This window comes from Camelina sativa, chromosome 19, assembly GCF_030686135.1.
Source record: "Camelina sativa cultivar CO46 ecotype springtype chromosome 19, ASM3068613v1".
NCBI classification, from domain to species: Eukaryota; Viridiplantae; Streptophyta; class Magnoliopsida; order Brassicales; family Brassicaceae; genus Camelina; species Camelina sativa.
The window spans coordinates 15,048,876-15,066,662 of NC_141898.1; the positions used below are offsets into that span (position 1 = coordinate 15,048,876).

At 36.5% G+C, this 17,787-nt stretch overlaps 2 protein-coding genes across 2 annotated transcripts; one reads left to right on the top strand and one right to left on the bottom strand.

Moving 5' to 3' along the window:
* Positions 1 to 13,484: 13,484 nt before the first annotated feature.
* LOC104766488 (uncharacterized) lies at positions 13,485 to 15,353 on the bottom strand. Its single transcript, XM_010490392.3, has 2 exons — positions 14,066 to 15,353; positions 13,485 to 13,775 (listed from the first exon to the last, which is right to left on the bottom strand). The coding sequence occupies exons 1-2, from the start codon at positions 14,484 to 14,486 to the stop codon at positions 13,732 to 13,734; spliced, it is 465 nt and encodes a 154-aa protein (XP_010488694.2). The 5' UTR covers positions 14,487 to 15,353; the 3' UTR covers positions 13,485 to 13,731.
* Positions 15,354 to 16,283: 930 nt separating this feature from the next.
* Positions 16,284 to 17,124, top strand: LOC104766490 (uncharacterized). Its single transcript, XM_019241125.2, has one exon. It carries the CDS (start codon positions 16,357 to 16,359, stop codon positions 16,948 to 16,950), a length of 594 nt encoding a protein of 197 aa, XP_019096670.1. The 5' UTR covers positions 16,284 to 16,356; the 3' UTR covers positions 16,951 to 17,124.
* Positions 17,125 to 17,787: the final 663 nt, after the last annotated feature.

The window sequence follows — 17,787 nt, forward strand, 5'->3', positions numbered from 1 at the left end:
TGCATGTTGGTGTCGGTTGATGCTTGGCCCTGGTTTGTTATTATTGATTGTTGATGGGTGGTTGATGGTTAGAGATATCTCTATTGCTTGTGTATATAGCCCAGTAGATGGGAGGATTGTCTTACTGAGTGTTTATAAAATACTCATGCATTGCAATTTGTGTTTGTGGTGCAGGTAAAGGCAAAGTGTGATCGTGGAATCAAGGCAATGAAGAGGAGGATGTTCTAGGGACTCAATTGGTTGTTGTTTGGCATTGCTAGGTTGCTAGAGTTGGGTCATTAGAAACATTGCTAGGTTGTCGGTTTTATGTTTCATGATGTTTGGTATTTGGATATTATTTATGTTATGATATTGGTTTATTATTGGATATTGATATTTGTTATTCCGCTGCAACCCCCATACCCGGGGCAACACCGTGACCGACACCGGGCCCATCCGCCCTACCGTCACCCAAACCAGCCTGGTCTCCAGACACACTAGGATGAACCTGTGACTTCGCTACCTCCTCAGTGGCCATGCTCTGGGTCACACTCTCACTGGCCTCGGAAACCTGACCTCGTCCCCGACCACAACCACGACCACGCCCGCGACCAACAGCATCCCCACCTCTAACCATCTGTATCACCAAGAACAGAAGGTTAAGCAACAAATAATTCTAATAACACAAGAACACAACTCACTGTGGAATCACAAAGCAGGCTCGAAGATGATGTTCTAGGACTTCATGCCACACACAATTGACTAACTCACATAATAAACTCTAGCATGAAATCCTAAACAGCAACAGCAAAAGCAATAGTGAACCCTAAACCTAGAACCGTAAGGGCTCTGATACCAAAAATGAAACAACCCTTCCCGTTTTTTTTATAATAATAATAATAATAATGCACTAGTTGTCCCATACCCACTAACAACCTAGCAACAATTAACAACAGCGGATAACAAAACAATGCCATTAAACCAACAAGAATTTCAACAATAACAATCCAATAGCCAACAATGCAATAATTCAGAACCAACAAGGAAATAACCAAGTTCCAACATCGTACAATATTCTATCAACTCAACACTAGCAACCTAACAATAGCTAGACCACAATCAATCAAGACTCTAGAAGATCCTCCTCCTCATCGCCTTGATTTCACGATCACACTTTGCCTTTACCTGCACCACAAACACATATTGAGATGCATGAGTATTGTCATAAACACTCAGTGAGGTCATCCTCCCATCTAATGGGCTATACACATAAGCAACTGAGATTCCATTGTTAAGCTAAACAAATAAACACAATCAACACATCAAACTAGGCAAAACTCAACATCGGATAAGATTGGTGTCGATCGACGCTAGCACAACAGGGTGTCGATCGATACTGCTTTTGCAGACGCGGACTGCACGAATCCGAACATCGATCCTCCGTTTCAAATCATCCCAAAACCGTCCAAAACTCTCCCAAACACCTCAGGAACCTATGGGAAACACGAAAACAAAAACCCAAGCAAGCAAAGACCACAAACAAACAAAGAACAACCAAACAAAAGAAATCTCAGGCTTAGATCATCCATGGTCAAGCACTCACCTCTTTTGCAGGAGATTCTGACACAAAACTGATGCCCTCACACTCCCAGCAAGCTTCTTATGCAATCCCAGCAACGGATCTCTCAAGAACAGCCAACAATTCTTCAAAAAACACCAAAACCCCAAGAACACTCTTTTCTCTTAAAACTCTCAAACAGCGACAAAAGAGAACCTCTCCCAACCCTTTTCGTCGACTCATCTCTTAAATATGCCGGTTTAGGGATTCTAGTTGAACCAAACCGAACCAAACAAAAATTAAAACAAACTAATTAAAACCGAAATTATTGGTGTCGATCGATACACCCATAGTGTCAATCCACACTCAGATCAAAAATGCAATATCTGGTTCGATAGACAAGTCATTGTATTCTTAATTATTTCACAGAGAAGACAGATAGAACTGTAGATAAGCAACAGAGTACGTCCAAATAAATTATCAATTCCGTGAAAAATGGATTTGAAATTATCTATTTCTAATAAATAACATTATCAATAAATCAATTCACGAATGGAATTTCTGAATCTGTAAGAAAAAAAATCAAGGACACGTATGTTATATAAAATATTAAAGGTACTTGTGCGATTGCACCACAATCAGATGGATTCTATGGTCCAGTCTATAACTCATGGTCCAGTCTATAACAAATAGGGGTTATTGGTTTAGGATTTAAAGAAAAATTTAATGATTTTAAATGTTATATAAAATATATTATTATTCAATACAGACTTTTCAAAATTCTAGTAAAATTTGGTGTTATTATTTGTGGATTTGTAAAAAATAATTTAAAATCTTTACAAATTTAGTGTTATTTGTGGAGTTTTCAAAATTCTTCCGTTCAAAAACATAAAGAGTTTTGTAAAGTCTTTGAAAAAAATCCAAACCCAATAACAACGTTTATAGATATATGTTATAGCAAAGTTCATATCACCTAGAGGAGCCACCCAGAAGAATCTCGAGACTGCTCCTTTAAACAATCTAATCGGTCCCTCATTACACAGAATCGAGACAACAACCATCGACATTGAGATCAGTCGCCCTGGTGTTACATTCATCATTCTCATCTTTATCACATCAAAATTATAATAGTAAGTAGAGTGAGATTTTCCAAAATTAGAAAATACAAATCAACAGTGTACTTTCATAGAAAACTTTCTAACAATCTCTTAAAAGTCTTTGATTTGTATTTTCTATGATTTTATTAAAATTAATAAAAATTCTCTTTAAATCTTAAACCAATAACACCCGTTAGTTATGTCTATTAAGAATCAGTGCCATAAAAATATTTTGTTGACACCAGTGTTGTCAGTAATTAGGTAGTAGGCCCGCGCAGAATATTACATTTAAGAATATTACCTTGTAATTGTATTATATATATATATATATATATATATATTATTTGAGTGAGAATTCAAATGTATACTTTAAAAAAAAAAGCCATGTCAACATTTGGCCAACTAAACTAGCTTTATCAAATAAATATTTAGGGAAAAATGCTAAAAAAAAATTGAGGTTATTTTTATTTGGATGTTTAATACGTAATTGTTTTGGATTAGAATAAAAATACACCAAATAATAAAAATGTATCATTTAAAACTCAAAAGAACTAGTGTTGTTATTTTCATATCTACGATTTTTCAACAAAATCAAAATTCCAATTTTATTCCGGTTATTTAATTAATTTTTAATTATTAATATAAAAACTCTCGGTTTTCTGCTAACTATATCAAACCGAGATTAACCGGTTATCTACTTCTTTCTCTCTCTTCTTCCTCCTCCTCTCTCTAATCGTCGAATCCATACCTATGCTCGATACTATATGAGAGATATCACTCAGATCAGAACATTGCAAGATGAATATACATATTGGTTTTAATCAAGTGTTACAAATTTCCCCATATTTCCCCATATTTCCTTATAAACTCGTCAATATAAAAAACCCAAACAGAAAATTTTATAGGCTCAAATCTTTCCTACACACTTTGTGTTTCGGGCTTACAAAGGCACTGGGGCTCTGCGATTAGAGAGAGGAGGAGTAAAAAGAGAGAGAAAGAAGTAGATAACCGGTTAATTCTGGTTTGATATGGTTAGCAGAAAATCAAGAGTTTTTCTATTAAAATTTAAAAATAAATTAAATAACCGGGATAAAATTGAAATTTTGATTTTGTTGAAAAGTCGTAGGTACGAAAAATAGGATGGACATTTCGGTTAAATTTTGGGTTTAGTTTGGGTTCGGCTCGGTTCGGTTTATTCGGTTTTCATAAAACTCTAACCAAACTCAACCAAAGTTACTTTGGTTTGGTTTGTGTTTGCGTCAGTTTATGTTCGGTTCGGTTTAGTTCAGTTCGGTTTTAGATTGGTTTAAAAAATTAAATAACGTAACACTAACAAATAAATTAACTGTCCTTTGATATCGTAAAAATAAAATAAGCACTAAGTTATAAGTTGAATAATTCAAAATCAAATAAACCATGAAGAGAAAAACCTAAAGAAAACCAACCATATTAAAATCAAATGCCTAACAACTGGAAGTTTAGGACTTAGGAGAAAATAAAAAATAAAAAAAAGCAGCAACAGCAACTTAACATAACAATTTTCCATGACCCATCATCTTCTTCCACTGATCGTTTACTTAGACGTGTGCATTCTCAGTCTGAGATGGAAGATTAAACTCTACCAAAATAAATAAAAAAATTAGGCAATAGACATGACAAAAGAGTAAATTGTTGTCGTATATATATATAAATATAAAATAAATTAACTTCTTCAAGTGAATCCATAAACTTGTTCTCTTCTTCTAAATTATCAAGAGACTTCATTGTTTCTGAACGAAGTGCAGCACGTAATCAATCTTGAGTCAAAACCAACGCTTCGACCATATCAGGAGTCAAACAACTTCTATATTGATCTAGAATACGACCACTAGTGCTAAAAGCAGACTCCGATGCAACCGAAGATGCTGGTATTGCAAGAACCTCTCTAGCCATTAAAAACATAATTGGGTATTTTTAGCTATTTGTCTTCCACCAGCCTAGAAGATCAAACGGAAGCCTCAAACTATTTTCAGTAGATACATGCAGTTCTTCTTTTAGATATTTTTCCTGCTCATTTACCTCTTCTAAAAAAGTCTTCTTAGCAACCGTGAATTTTAGAAAAGGATCATCAATGTTGTCAACCTCCATATCCTCAAAGTCTTGGTGTACTTGGGTTACATTCTCACCATCACGGGTAGCAGAAGATTGTAGTCTTGAATTGGCATATCGAGCACTATATATTTCAAATAGTTTCTCCAAAACATCAGTCACCAATTTCTTCATTTCAAGGCATTTTGGATTATCTTTTCCATAGATATGTTCAAAGCTGAACATTGTAAATACCATTTTGCAACGAGGATCAAGTACACTAGCAACTATCAATATCTTATTGATTTTTTCTGTACCTTCCCAATATTTGTCAAACTTGGTCGTCATTGCAGAAGCCATCTCACTCAAATCAGAATCTTGGCTAAAAGACATGCTTTGCACACTTGACTGAATTTTGCATATCTCATTAAAACAACCATTTGATGTCACCTTTATAGAAGAAGAGAATGCTTAAGTCGAATCATAGAAAGCTTTCAAGAACTTTACCATATGACGAGCTTTGTCCCAATCAATCGCCATTGGAGGTCCTTTCCTCTTCTTTCCATTAGCATCAAGCTCTTTGAACCACACATCATAAGGTTTATCCATATCAGCCATCCTATCAAATGCAACTTTATACTTAAGTGCACTTTTCAACATCAAGTAGGTGGAGTTCCACCTAGTAACACAATCCAGTACCACACTTCCTCTTGTTATCTTCTCAGTCTCCACCCAACGCTTAAATGATTCCAGTCTTCAACTTGAAGACCTCACATATTTTACGGCATTACAAACACTTATGATGCTTTTACTTATCTCATCAAGACCTTCATTGGCAATCAAGTTAAGAATGTGTGCACAACAACGTATGTGCATAAAATCACCATTCATCATCAAAGCATCATTGTTTTTATTACCCAATCTCTCTTTCAAAACACTAATAGCTTTATCATTGCTGCTTGCATTATCCAATGTGATAGCAAATACTTTCTCAATACCCCAATCATCCAAAGATCTTAAAAACTGATTGGCAATGGTCTCTCCTTTGTGATCAGAAATAGGACTAAAACTAATAATTCTTCTATGTAGTTGCCAATCCATATCAATGAAATGAGCAGTAATGACCATATAACTCAAAGTCGTGATAGAAGTCCATATGTCGGTGGTAAACGACATGGCTTGCCTATTTCGACTTAAAATAGTCTTCAATGCAAATTTCTCAGCTTTGTACAGACCAACAACATCCCTAGTAATGGTTCTTCGTGATGGAATAGTAAACCAAGGGACAGCCATCTCACAAAAAATTCTAAACCCATCATTCTCCACAAAAGAAAACGGCAACTCATCCATGATAATCATTTTCATCGTTGCTTGCCTACACATGTTTTGATCAAAGGGCTTTATCATACCAACACCATTACCACTACGATCACTAGTACGTCCACCACTAGAGACTGACATTCTGAGAATCAGGATAACAAAAAATCTGTGTGATAACAGTAACTAATATAAAAAAAAATATATATACGCAAAGAAATTTTTATTAATTCAACCTGAGTCAATACAAAGTGATTGAAGAAGCCAAAATGGGTTGTCTAAATGTTGATTGTTATGTTGATACTGAATAAAAATATTTTTTATATATAATTTATGGCATATATATTAATCTGAGGGAGGAAGGTGTTATTAAAATTGAATAATGCGAATGAGAAAGACAAATCTATATAATTGGAGTATTTATAAGCGTGGCCAACTCATGCTTTCCTCGAATAGTAAGTAGTATTTATGAGGTAAAGAGATATCAAGGGTTTTTAATTTGAAGAGAGAATATTAATGGGACTTAAATTAAACTGATTTTGTGATTTGCATAATTTAATAAAAATCTAGGGGATTAAGTCATCTTTATGGTAAATTAATGTGAATAATGTGGTAAACTAAAGGTTAAAACTTAAATTGGTTATGGAACTGTATAATGCTGACACGTCAGTTTTTTTTACCAAGATACTTCTTTATTAATATATAGTAGATTATGGTTTAAATTCAGATTACAGGGGAATGGTTAACATATATGTACGTGGTTCGATTGATTTGGCTACAAAGGAGTAGACACAAATTTTGTTCGGATTTTTCAAGTTTTAAAGCCATATTGATATTTTTGGAAATCAGTTTTGCAGACATAAACCTAGTTGGCTAGTTCATTGGTCTATTTTTCTTCATTGATCTATAGCTTCGAAAGAGATTAAATGAACTCAATGACCCATACCTACGTCACATTTACCCATGAAATATTTGGCCAGATGATGAGCAAATGCTTAATCGGGTTGCAACCTCAATAACATGGTTTATCTTGTGGATTTAGTGATCATACATACAGTATATCTTCACCTCATTAAAACACGTGGCTTAATGCAATATTTAAACAACCCCAAAACCATTTATCCCATCACTCGAAATATGTCTAAGAGTACTTAATTCTTTTTCTTTTGCTTTTCATATTTTGTAATATGGTTCTAGTAATTTGTAAAAATTACGATGCAACCAATATTGAAAAGAATTTATTTTTTATTAAAAATTACTTAAACAATTTTACAAGATATGTTCAAACAGATTTATATACAGTCAACATGACTTGTCACTAACAAATTCTTAAACTAACAAAAACTTCTTAAGAACCCTAAAAGGTTATTCGTTTGGCTCTTTTATTTCTATGCGGCTCAGCAAAATTTAAACTTCAATTCCAATATATATAGGTAGCCAACATATCACGTTAGCTAACTAACTTTCCTATTCTAAGATAACTCCAATTCTTCTTTCTTTGATCCAATGATATCATGCTTGACAATAAAGAAAACTCCAATATTCCAATTATAATTGGCACGTCATTCCAATTATACGTTCATTACTTCTTGCACACAACTTCTTTCAGTGTCTCAAAGACTAGCCTTGTTCCACCAAATGTTCATGCTTTCAGTCTCCCCCTTTTTAACTGAATGTGTCAACTTAATCTCCATGTGCGAATACTACTAGATCCTTCCAAACACATCATGCCATCCACATTCAGCTGCAATTGCACCATCATAACCAATATTATTATCTCATCATATTCTCCCCCTGCATGAGTGCACATTCATATAAAATCAAGGATGAAGACATATAAGAAGTGAGATACAACAAGCTTCCTATCATGCCTCTATATAATTTCTTTTCCTTAAAGATCCCTTTTGTTCCCACAATATTCACTTTGTTAGGCTTCGGGACCAGATTCCATAGTTCATGTCTAGTAAATCGCTCCAGCTCCTCATGACATGCCTTATACCAAAAAATCATCCTCAAGAACTGCTATAATATTTTTAGGTTCAATCTTTGTAATTGTTGCAACATTTCTTGAAAGTTCATCTGGACATGACGAGTGGTTTGCTCAACCATGTTTCCAATGACAACTGCAAGAAAGTGATTTTTATGAACTTGCAATTGTTTGGATACAGCCAAGACTCCAGACGATTCATCCTTCATCCTTCCCTTCCTTACTAACGGATCTGGTTAACTCAATTGTGATTTTTTCTTATACTGGTGGTTCTACAATAGGCTTCTGTTGAACTTGAGGTTAAATCCTAGAGATTGCACCATAGGTTGATTTCCTCAGACTTGCTGCAAACTTGATCATACTTTTTCTCATCATTCTCAGAATATTCATTATACAGATCCTTTTTAGCCACCCAGAGTCTAAAGAAACGATAGGGATCAATAAAACACTTTCTTGCCATCCAAAGCTCATTGATCTTGTTCTTAAACTTGTAACAAAATGATCTTACATGACCAGTTTTACCATAATGAAAAAACTCATAAATCTTTCGTCCTCACTTAGATTTAGTCCAACGTTTTCACTCAGAAACGGATCTAGGTTGTTGTTGTGTGTTCCTCGTTGGTGCAACAGAGACCTTCTGTTGTTCCACCTTTTCAAAATACTTGATTTAGCTTCATGGTTTACAGCACTTTTAACAAAGTTGATTGACTTTTCTCGTGACAGAAGCTCAACTGATTCCTTTTTCTGATAGCCCATACCTCAATGTTGAAACCCCATAATTCCCATAGATAGAATCTCATCAAGGTTTTTTCGTCCATTATTCATCATCCTTATCTTCATATAGTACTCATTCCAATCCCTCTTCAATACGACTGCCTTTTCCTTTTTCATCATATACTCCTATTGTAGTGTTTTCAGGTTTCTTTCGAACAAATCTCTTTCAGATTTCACCGATCAGTTCTTCCTTAATATTTTCATCTAGCACATTGATCGTTGCTTCCAACCGTTGTTTTTCTTCAGTAAGTTGTTGCTTGTTATTACTCAGCAGAACCCAACTATCATACATAATGTGGTAGCTTTCATTTGAAATTGACTCATTCTCATCATCAGATCTTTCTTAAATCTCAGCACCTATGTCTTCACTCTTAGCTTTGAAGGCAACAAAAATCATCATTCCTCCTTCTTCTTCATCATCATCACTCTCTGATTCTGAATCACTGAGGCCAACAATTGCCTTATTCTTTCCTTTCACCATGTTTGGGCATTTGGATTTTAAATGTCCAATCCCTTTACATTCAAAACACTTCATCTCCTTGCACTTAACCATTGGACACTCAGGTTTGTAATGACCAAAACCACCACATTAATGATACTAAATCAGTTTTTTATTTCTCAGATCGATTTGGCCTAGCACCAAACCTCTTTGTGTCACTTTGATTCCAGCGAGCTGGCTCTCTTCCATGTTCTTTTTCAACATGCTTGAGAGCTTTTCCAAAGTTCCTTACCATCAAAGACATATTGTATTTTATCTCCTAAAGCTGTTTATTTGTATCTTCCACTTTGAAGGTGGATTCCTTTGCCTTATATTCTAGCTTCTTCAGCAACTTCCATCTCTTCTGATTTTAACATTTCAATCAAATCTTGAAACTTCAACAAATTTGTGTTACCGGACATTCTCATAACAGCCTTATGAGCTGCATATTTGGTAGGTAAGTATTTGAGCAGTTTTTTGACTAACTTGTTATCTTTATAAACCTTAGCCAAATTCTTGGCCTCATTAGCAATAGCACTCAATTTGGCATTGAACTGTGAAATTGTTTCTTTCAAATTCATCCTTAAGACTTCAAATTGAGAGGCGAGTTTATCCAGTCTTGTTCTTTTGACACTTGAGTTCCTTTCGTGTGCCTTTTGCCGTATGTCCCAAGCATTTTTAGTTGATTCACAACCTTGAACAAGCTTACACTTTTCACCATAAATAGCACCAAAGATGGCGTTAAGAGCCTTTTCATTGTACTTGGATAGATTCTTCTCATCGGTTGTCCAACGTGCCTTTGGCTTGGTGATTTTATCTTCGCCTCAGGTTTATCATAAGGAGATTCCCAGTCTTCTTCAACATTCATCCACACGTCTTCTCCTAGTTGACGAATCCACTAAATCATACGTACCTTCCAACGCCCATAATTTTGGTCATCCAAGATTTCAGCCTTCTGAAGAACCATCAACTCATTCACCGACTACATCTTTGTCTCAAGATCTCAACATGTACTGAGTATAAAGCTCTAGTCAGTTAACTGCTATGATACCAATTGTAACTACTAAGATGCAACCAATATTGAAAAGAAATTATTTTCTTATTAAGAATCACTTAAACAATCTTACAAGATATGTTTAATCAGATTTACACATAGTCAACACGACTTGTCAGTGACCAATTCTTAATTCAACCAAAACTTTTTAAGAATCCTAAAAGCTTCTTCGCTTGGCTCTTATATTTCTATGCGGTTCAGTAAAACCTTAAGCCTCAATTCCAATATATATAGATTACCCTTCTTTCTTATTCTAAGACTACTTCAAATCTTATTTCTTTGATCCGATGATATCTTGCTTGACAATTGAAATACTTTCTGAAGTTGTTGTTCTATCCATTCACATAGTGTTGCTATTTATACATATAGAGAGTTTATGATAGAGTCATATCTAAGTAAATATTCTATACATATTCGAGTATATCGTAATACCCCCCGTCGCATTGGTGGTACGTAATGTGGAATGCCAAACGTGGACATCAGTCTTGAAAAGGTAGGTCCGGGCAATGTTTTGGTCAAGAAATTGGCCACCTGGTCCGATGTAAAAATGTGTTGAGTTGCAATGAGCTTGGCCTGAACAGCATCGCGTACTTGATGACAATCAGACTCAATGTGTTTGGTACGCTCATGGAAGACGGGATTAGCAGCGATGTAGATATCAGCTTGACTATCACAATGAAGATCGATAGGGTGAGGATGATCAACACCCAAGGTCCGCATAAGAGCCTTCAGCCATTTGATTTCTTTTAGAGTATAGGCCATAGCGCGGTACTCCGGTCCAGCAAAGGAGGAGGAGACCGTTTTCTGTTTCTTTGTTTTCCAAGATATGAATGAGTCACCCAAGTAAACGACGTAGGCGGAGAGAGACTGACGAGTTAAAGGGCAGCCGTTGTAATCGGAGTCACAGTATGCACTAAGATGAAGTTCGCTGTCGGATCGAAGAAATATACCTTGAGCAGAAGAACCTTTGCGATAGCAAACAAGGCGCAAGGCAGCTTCCCAATGAGCAACTAGAGGTGCTTTCATAAACTGAGAAAGGATATGCACAGTGTAACTCAAATCCGGTCTGGTGATGGTCAAGTAAATGAACCGGCCCACCAGACGGTGATACTGTTCCGGATTATCAAACATAGGACCCTTAATCGACACAAGCTTCTGATTCAGCTCAATAGGAACCGGAGACGGTTTGGCACCCAAGAGACCAGCTTCGGAGATGATGTCAAGAGCATACTTGCGTTGGAAGAGACAAAAATCATCTGGTCCCCGAGAAACCTCAATAAAAAGAAAATATTTAAGTTTGCCCAAATCCTTCATATGAAACACATTTGTTGAGCTGAACCTTGAACTCGTTGATCGCCTGAAGATCAACGAGTTCCTCGACATAAGGAGAATAAAGAATAATCCTGATAGCTCTAAGTGAAGCCAAGTTCCCGAAGAGCAGTAGAAAACTTCGAAACCCAACAGCGCGGAGCTTGTTTAAGGCCGTACAAAGACTTCTGAAAACGTCATACTTTGTTTGGATCTGCTGACTTGAACCCCGGAAGAAGTTTCATATACACCTCTTCATCCAGATTACCATGTAAGAAGGCATTGTAGACGTCCATTTGGTGCACTTCCCAGTCCTTAGCAGCCACCACAGCTAAAAGAGACTGAACTGTGGTCATCTTAGCAATGGGAGCAAATGTTTCTTTAAAATCTGTACCTTCTTTTTGATGGTTCCCCATCACAACCAAACGGGCTTTGTGGTGCTCGAGAGTTTCGTCGGAGTTGAACTTCAATTTATATACCCATTTGCTGCTGATACCTTTCTTCCCGAGAGGGAGATCGGTAACATCCCATGTATGATTAGCCTCAAGAGCAACAATTTTCTTTTGCATAGCATCGCACCATTCCTTGATGAGAACCGCATCCTTAAAGTGCTTAGGTTCATTGCTGTCAAGGATCGCGGCAAGAAAAGCAATGTGGTTTGCTGAAAAACCAGACTCATGTAAGCAATCAGCAATAGGATAAAAATCCTTACTGGAGACCGTTGACGAGGATTCTTTGGTGGAGAGACCAGGCGAGAGAACGTGTGAGGGATAATGTACATTGCGAGTGACAACGTAATCCTTAGGAAACACAGACGGTTTCTTGGTACGAAGACCCTTGCCGAGAAGTTCAGGAAAACCCGGTGATGGTGGTGACTCAACAAGAGGCACAAGATCGATCATAGGTGAAAACGACGACAACGAAGGAGTAGAATCAATATCACAAGGAGGAGCCAAAGGTGGGTTATGCACTGATTGTTTAGGTGTCAATGGCGAGGAATCAACAACAGCTGGTGTGTGAGCAATAGTAGGTGTGGGTTCAAGAACAATATTGGTGGCGGGAGGAATAGTAGATAATGAACCGGAAGGTGCAGGGTCGTGGACGTTGGTAGGGTCATCGAGAAACAGGTCACCAGTGATAGGACCTGATGGTATGACCGACGGTGAGGAGTTCTCAATCGTAGTGAAAGGAAAAACATCCTCCTGAAAACGCACATCTCTACTTGTGAAAAACTGTTTTGTGTCAAGATCATACAAACGCCAGGCCTTCTTACCAAACAGATAACCGACCATGATACACCTCCGACTGCAAGAACCGAACTTGTCCTTGTCGCGAGAGCGGTGGTGAGCATAACATAAGCAACCGAATACACGGATCATGGCATAAGAAGGTGGTGAACTAAAGAGCATTTCATATGGTGTTTTATCCTTTAAAACAGATGATGGAGTCTGGTTGATAAGATGTGTAGCAGTGAGAATGCTCTCACCCCAAAAGTTAGTTGGTAAATGACCTTGAAAGAGGCAAGCACGGGCCACATTAAGGATGCGGCGGTGTTTACGCCCTACCCAGCCGTTCTGCTGTGGAGTATCAACGCAGGAAGTTTGATGTATAATCCCTTGCTGTTGAAACTAGGACGTGAGACACATGAATTCAGTCCCATGATCACTATGAAATTCCTTCACTTGTTTACCTAACTGCCTTTCAGACATTGCACAAAAAAATTTAATCAAACCAGGGACTTCAGATTTGGCCGTCATCAAGTATGTCCAAACCGACCTGGAGTAGTCATCAACAAATGTAAGAAAGTAGCAAGCTCCACTTGTTGATGGAGTTCGATAAGGACCCCATACGTCACAATGTACAAGTGAAAAACAATCCAAAGCTTTATTAATGCTATCAGCAAAAACCTCTCTTGTTTGTTTAGAACGAAAATAAATATCGCAACTTTTGATCTCTCCAACATCATTGGAGGAACATACACATTCGGGTAAGGATAACAAAACACTGGTAGATGGGTGTCCTAATCTACGATGCCACAAGGCCACTAAGCTAGAATCCTTGGATGATTTGTGGACACCTGCAGCGGACACACCGGTAAAGTAGTACACTCCCTCACGTTCCTCCTCTGCTCCAATCAAAGTCCTCAAAAAACGGTCCTGCAAAAAGCACAAAGTGTCTGTGAAAATTACGATAGATCCAGTTTGTTTCAGCAAATTAGAAACAGGGATTAATGTGCAGTCAAAATCCGGAACAAACAACACATCATCGAGAAGATAGGCAGAGCTAAGCGGGAGGGAGCCACGCTTAGTAGCTCGAGAGAAGCGACCATCAGGAAACGTCACAGAGGACGAACTGATGTCAATAACATTAACTAAGAGAGAGCAGTCTCCAGACATGTGATGTGAAGCGCCTGTATCAATAATTACATCAGTAAGATTGGTTTTACCCGACAATTTTTCAGATGTGGTGGACGGACGTTGGCTTTGAAGCAAGTTGATTAGTTGAGCAATCTGGTCTGTGTTGCTGTCGGATGTGGTTGCAACACGAGCATTGTTGACCGGTCCTCTGCCACGACGTCTGGATGAACGGCCACCACATTGAGCAGAACGAACATCAGTGTTCCCACGAATAGAGACGTCACGAGTGTCGAAAGTGGAGGGACGAATACCACCTTTTTGTTCGAAATACCAATCTGGGAAGCCATGAAGTTGAAAGCAATCAGAGACATCATGGCCTTGGCGACGACAGTGGGTGCATGAAAGAGTGGAGTGATCGCGAGTCTGAGAGCCAGAGGTAGCTGTAACCTGGGAAGCGACCTTCGCTTGAACAGAGAAACCGATGCCCTCTGTTTTGTTCACTTCACGCATAGTCGCAGCATTGATGTTTTGTTCCTCTCGAACAACACGAGAGTACGCTTGATTCAAAGAGGGAAGAGGATCTTGATTAGTAATTGTCTTCTGTGAGGATGACAGAAAAAATCAAGGCACCTGGGTTATCGGATGCATTGAGAGAGTATATTTTGGTAGTAGAGGCATATGTTGCTGCAACGACTTGCTGTTCCGACATGGTGAAAGCAAAGGCAAGAGACAAGATGCTCGAGTAAAAAAAACGAAGTAGAAGAGTTTTAAACGGCAGCGGTTGTTCCAGGAAGAAAAAAATAAAAAATTAGATCACAAGAACAATATCATAAAATAATTTCTGAAGTTGTTGTTCTATTCATTCACATAGCGTTGCTATTTATACAGACAGAGTCGAGAGTTTATAATAGTCATATCTAAGTAAATATTCTATACATATTTGAGTATATCGTAATAACAATTAAAAAACTCCGATATTCTAATTATAATTCTTCACGTCGTTCCAGTATCTCACAAACTAACATTGTCCACCAAATATCTTCGTGCTTTGATAGTTGTCTTTTTTTCTTAGTTATCAATCTGAAACAATAAAAATCTTTAGAAAAACCAAAGCTTCCTGTAAAAATCTTGACGAGGGCTATTGGCTTTGCTCTGTTATTACGTTAGGACCTATTAATTATATAAACCCATACCTGACGGTCACGGCATTACTTGGACACCCTTGTATGATAATTGACATGTAGACGTACAATATCTTCGTAAATCATATCGCTCCATGTTTTATCGATAACCATCTTTTAAAAATATTGGAGTTTTTCTTGTGTCTTCTAATTGGAAACCATATATAATTAACACATATATTGATACCATTTACACAGTAATGAGTGCCCAATCTATTTTTCACTTAAAAACATTTTCTCCTTCTTGTTATCAAATATCAGTCCACTAATTTTCTTTTCTTTGGAAACGCGTCATTGATATGATTGACATGCAACCATAGAGCAATGACTTTTAACTTTTTAATCTTTCTTTTATTTGACACCGAGCAATGACTTTTAAACATATCTATCAGGTCAATGGCCTTTTGTGACATTATGAAATAAAACACATCCAAGTCAATGGTCTTGTAATTTTGGCGTATATATATTTTCAAAAGAAAACAAAAGAGGAACCATCCTACAAAAAATGAAATCCAACGACTTAAGAATTTACGTCGAAGGTCGTAGTAGCTCGAATTGTGACCGTGTCAACTCCAACTTTTTTTTTTTTTTAAAGAAACTTTTGGATTGATTTATTAAGAAATAAAAATGCAATTTTTAATAACAATTTTTTGTAACAATTGATAATGAGGACAATATTTCACTCTTACATATAAGTTTAAGACATTTAAACTAATTATTTTTCATCAAAACAAATTTTCCTAAAATTTTATACATTTATAAGCTATACCACCATTTAATATATTTGATATGCCTTTAAATAGCTAATATCAAATTTTAAGTTATTTTTATTAATTGATTAGTATTCAAAAAATATCTCTCATACAGTATTGACAACTTTTCTAAAAAGATAAATATTTTCTTAATAAACGATAGCTAAGCAATGATAAACTTCTAGAATTCATCAGAAATAATCAAACAAAAAAATAAATAACTTAAGTATATGATAATTTGGTTTGAATGCTTCATAAGAGAACATAAACTGCTTTAACCAACAATTAAAAAATATATGTATATACAACAAAAATATTGGTAAAATCAAACACACATCCACTAATCTATAAAAAGAGAGTTCCCCCAAATTTGTTTCTCATTCACCATTCTTTTTCTCAATTCAAAGGGGAGAGACAGAGCGCAAGAGAGAGAGAGAGAGAGTGGAGATGGAATCTCAAAAACAAGAAAGAAGCGTGAAGGAGATGAAAATAGTCACTAAGATCATAGCATTGGCATCCATTTTCTCTTTTATACTATCTTACTCTTCCTTAGTCTCTTCTCTTCAACAAAGACTTCAGTTGCTGTCCATGTATAGCAACCTTGTGGACAAGAAGTACATGTTTTTGCTATGCAATGGGATTGTGGGCTTTATCGTGGGGAGTTTCCGAGGGAATTCTGAAACTCTTTTGCACGATAAAACCATTAACATCGTTGACAGAACAAAAGAAGTAAGGATCAATGACTTAAAAGAAACAGAAGTCAAGAAAGTAGTGGCACTACTTGAAGAAAAGAGTGTTTCTAAAGAAGAAGACAGAGTTGTTTTGTTTAGAGGAGGCGAAGAAGAACAAGAATTAGCATTGGTTGTTGAGGACGATGAGGATGTATTAGTACAAGACCTCGCTATCACTATGGTAGATGATCATAATGATGACAATGAGATAAATGATAGTTTGTTAAGTTCGGAAGAATTGAACAAGAAATGTGAGGAGTTCATCAGGAAGATGAAGGCAGAGATTCGATTCGGCAAGAGAAGCAAATAATTTTCTTAGTCCCGGATAGATGACTTTTCTAGAGTTTAGTTTAGCTATCTTTAGTTTTCATGTTCAGCATGAGAAGTTTATATTTTTCTCTCTTTTGACGAATAGTTTTGTACTTTTTTTCCTCCCTTTTCTTAATTTCCAAATATCAATAAGACGTCCTCCATATTGGCTACATTGATAGGATTCAAACCTCCACCATACACCAACTGCGCAATAACTCATCTTAATCTTTAAATTTGTGTCATGTCTCATAGTCTCATCATTTATATGTGAATGCGATTCGTAATATAGCCAATCCTCGCATGTTCTGTATTGGCTACCACTATCTAATCTTGGGGACACAACACAGTATGTATGTACAAAAGATTTAATGAGGAGCAGTTTATTCCATGTACAAGTCATTTGAAGCTCATGGTAGGTCAAAACATTAGATCTCTACATGTGACAATGAAGCAAATAATTTTCTTTGTCCCGGATAGATGACTTTTCTAGACTTTAGTTTAGCTTTCTTTAGTTTTCATGTTCGGCATGAGAAGTTTATAATTTTCTCTCTTTCGACGAAAAGATTATGTATATTGGTGCCCTGTACTTATGTAGTGTAGTCAATTTGTTTTTCTTCCCTTTTCTTAATTTCCAATTGTCAATAAGACGTCCTCCATAAGACTCAATGCAACACAATGCTTTCTCTACATGTTTCACTGGAACATGAATGAGAGATGGACAAGGTCAGTGATAAGATCCAAATCTCCACAATACACCAACTGAATTTAGTAGTCCAATGATTCATCTTCGTCTTTAAATTTGTGTCATGTCTAATGTGGATGTGATTCATAATAT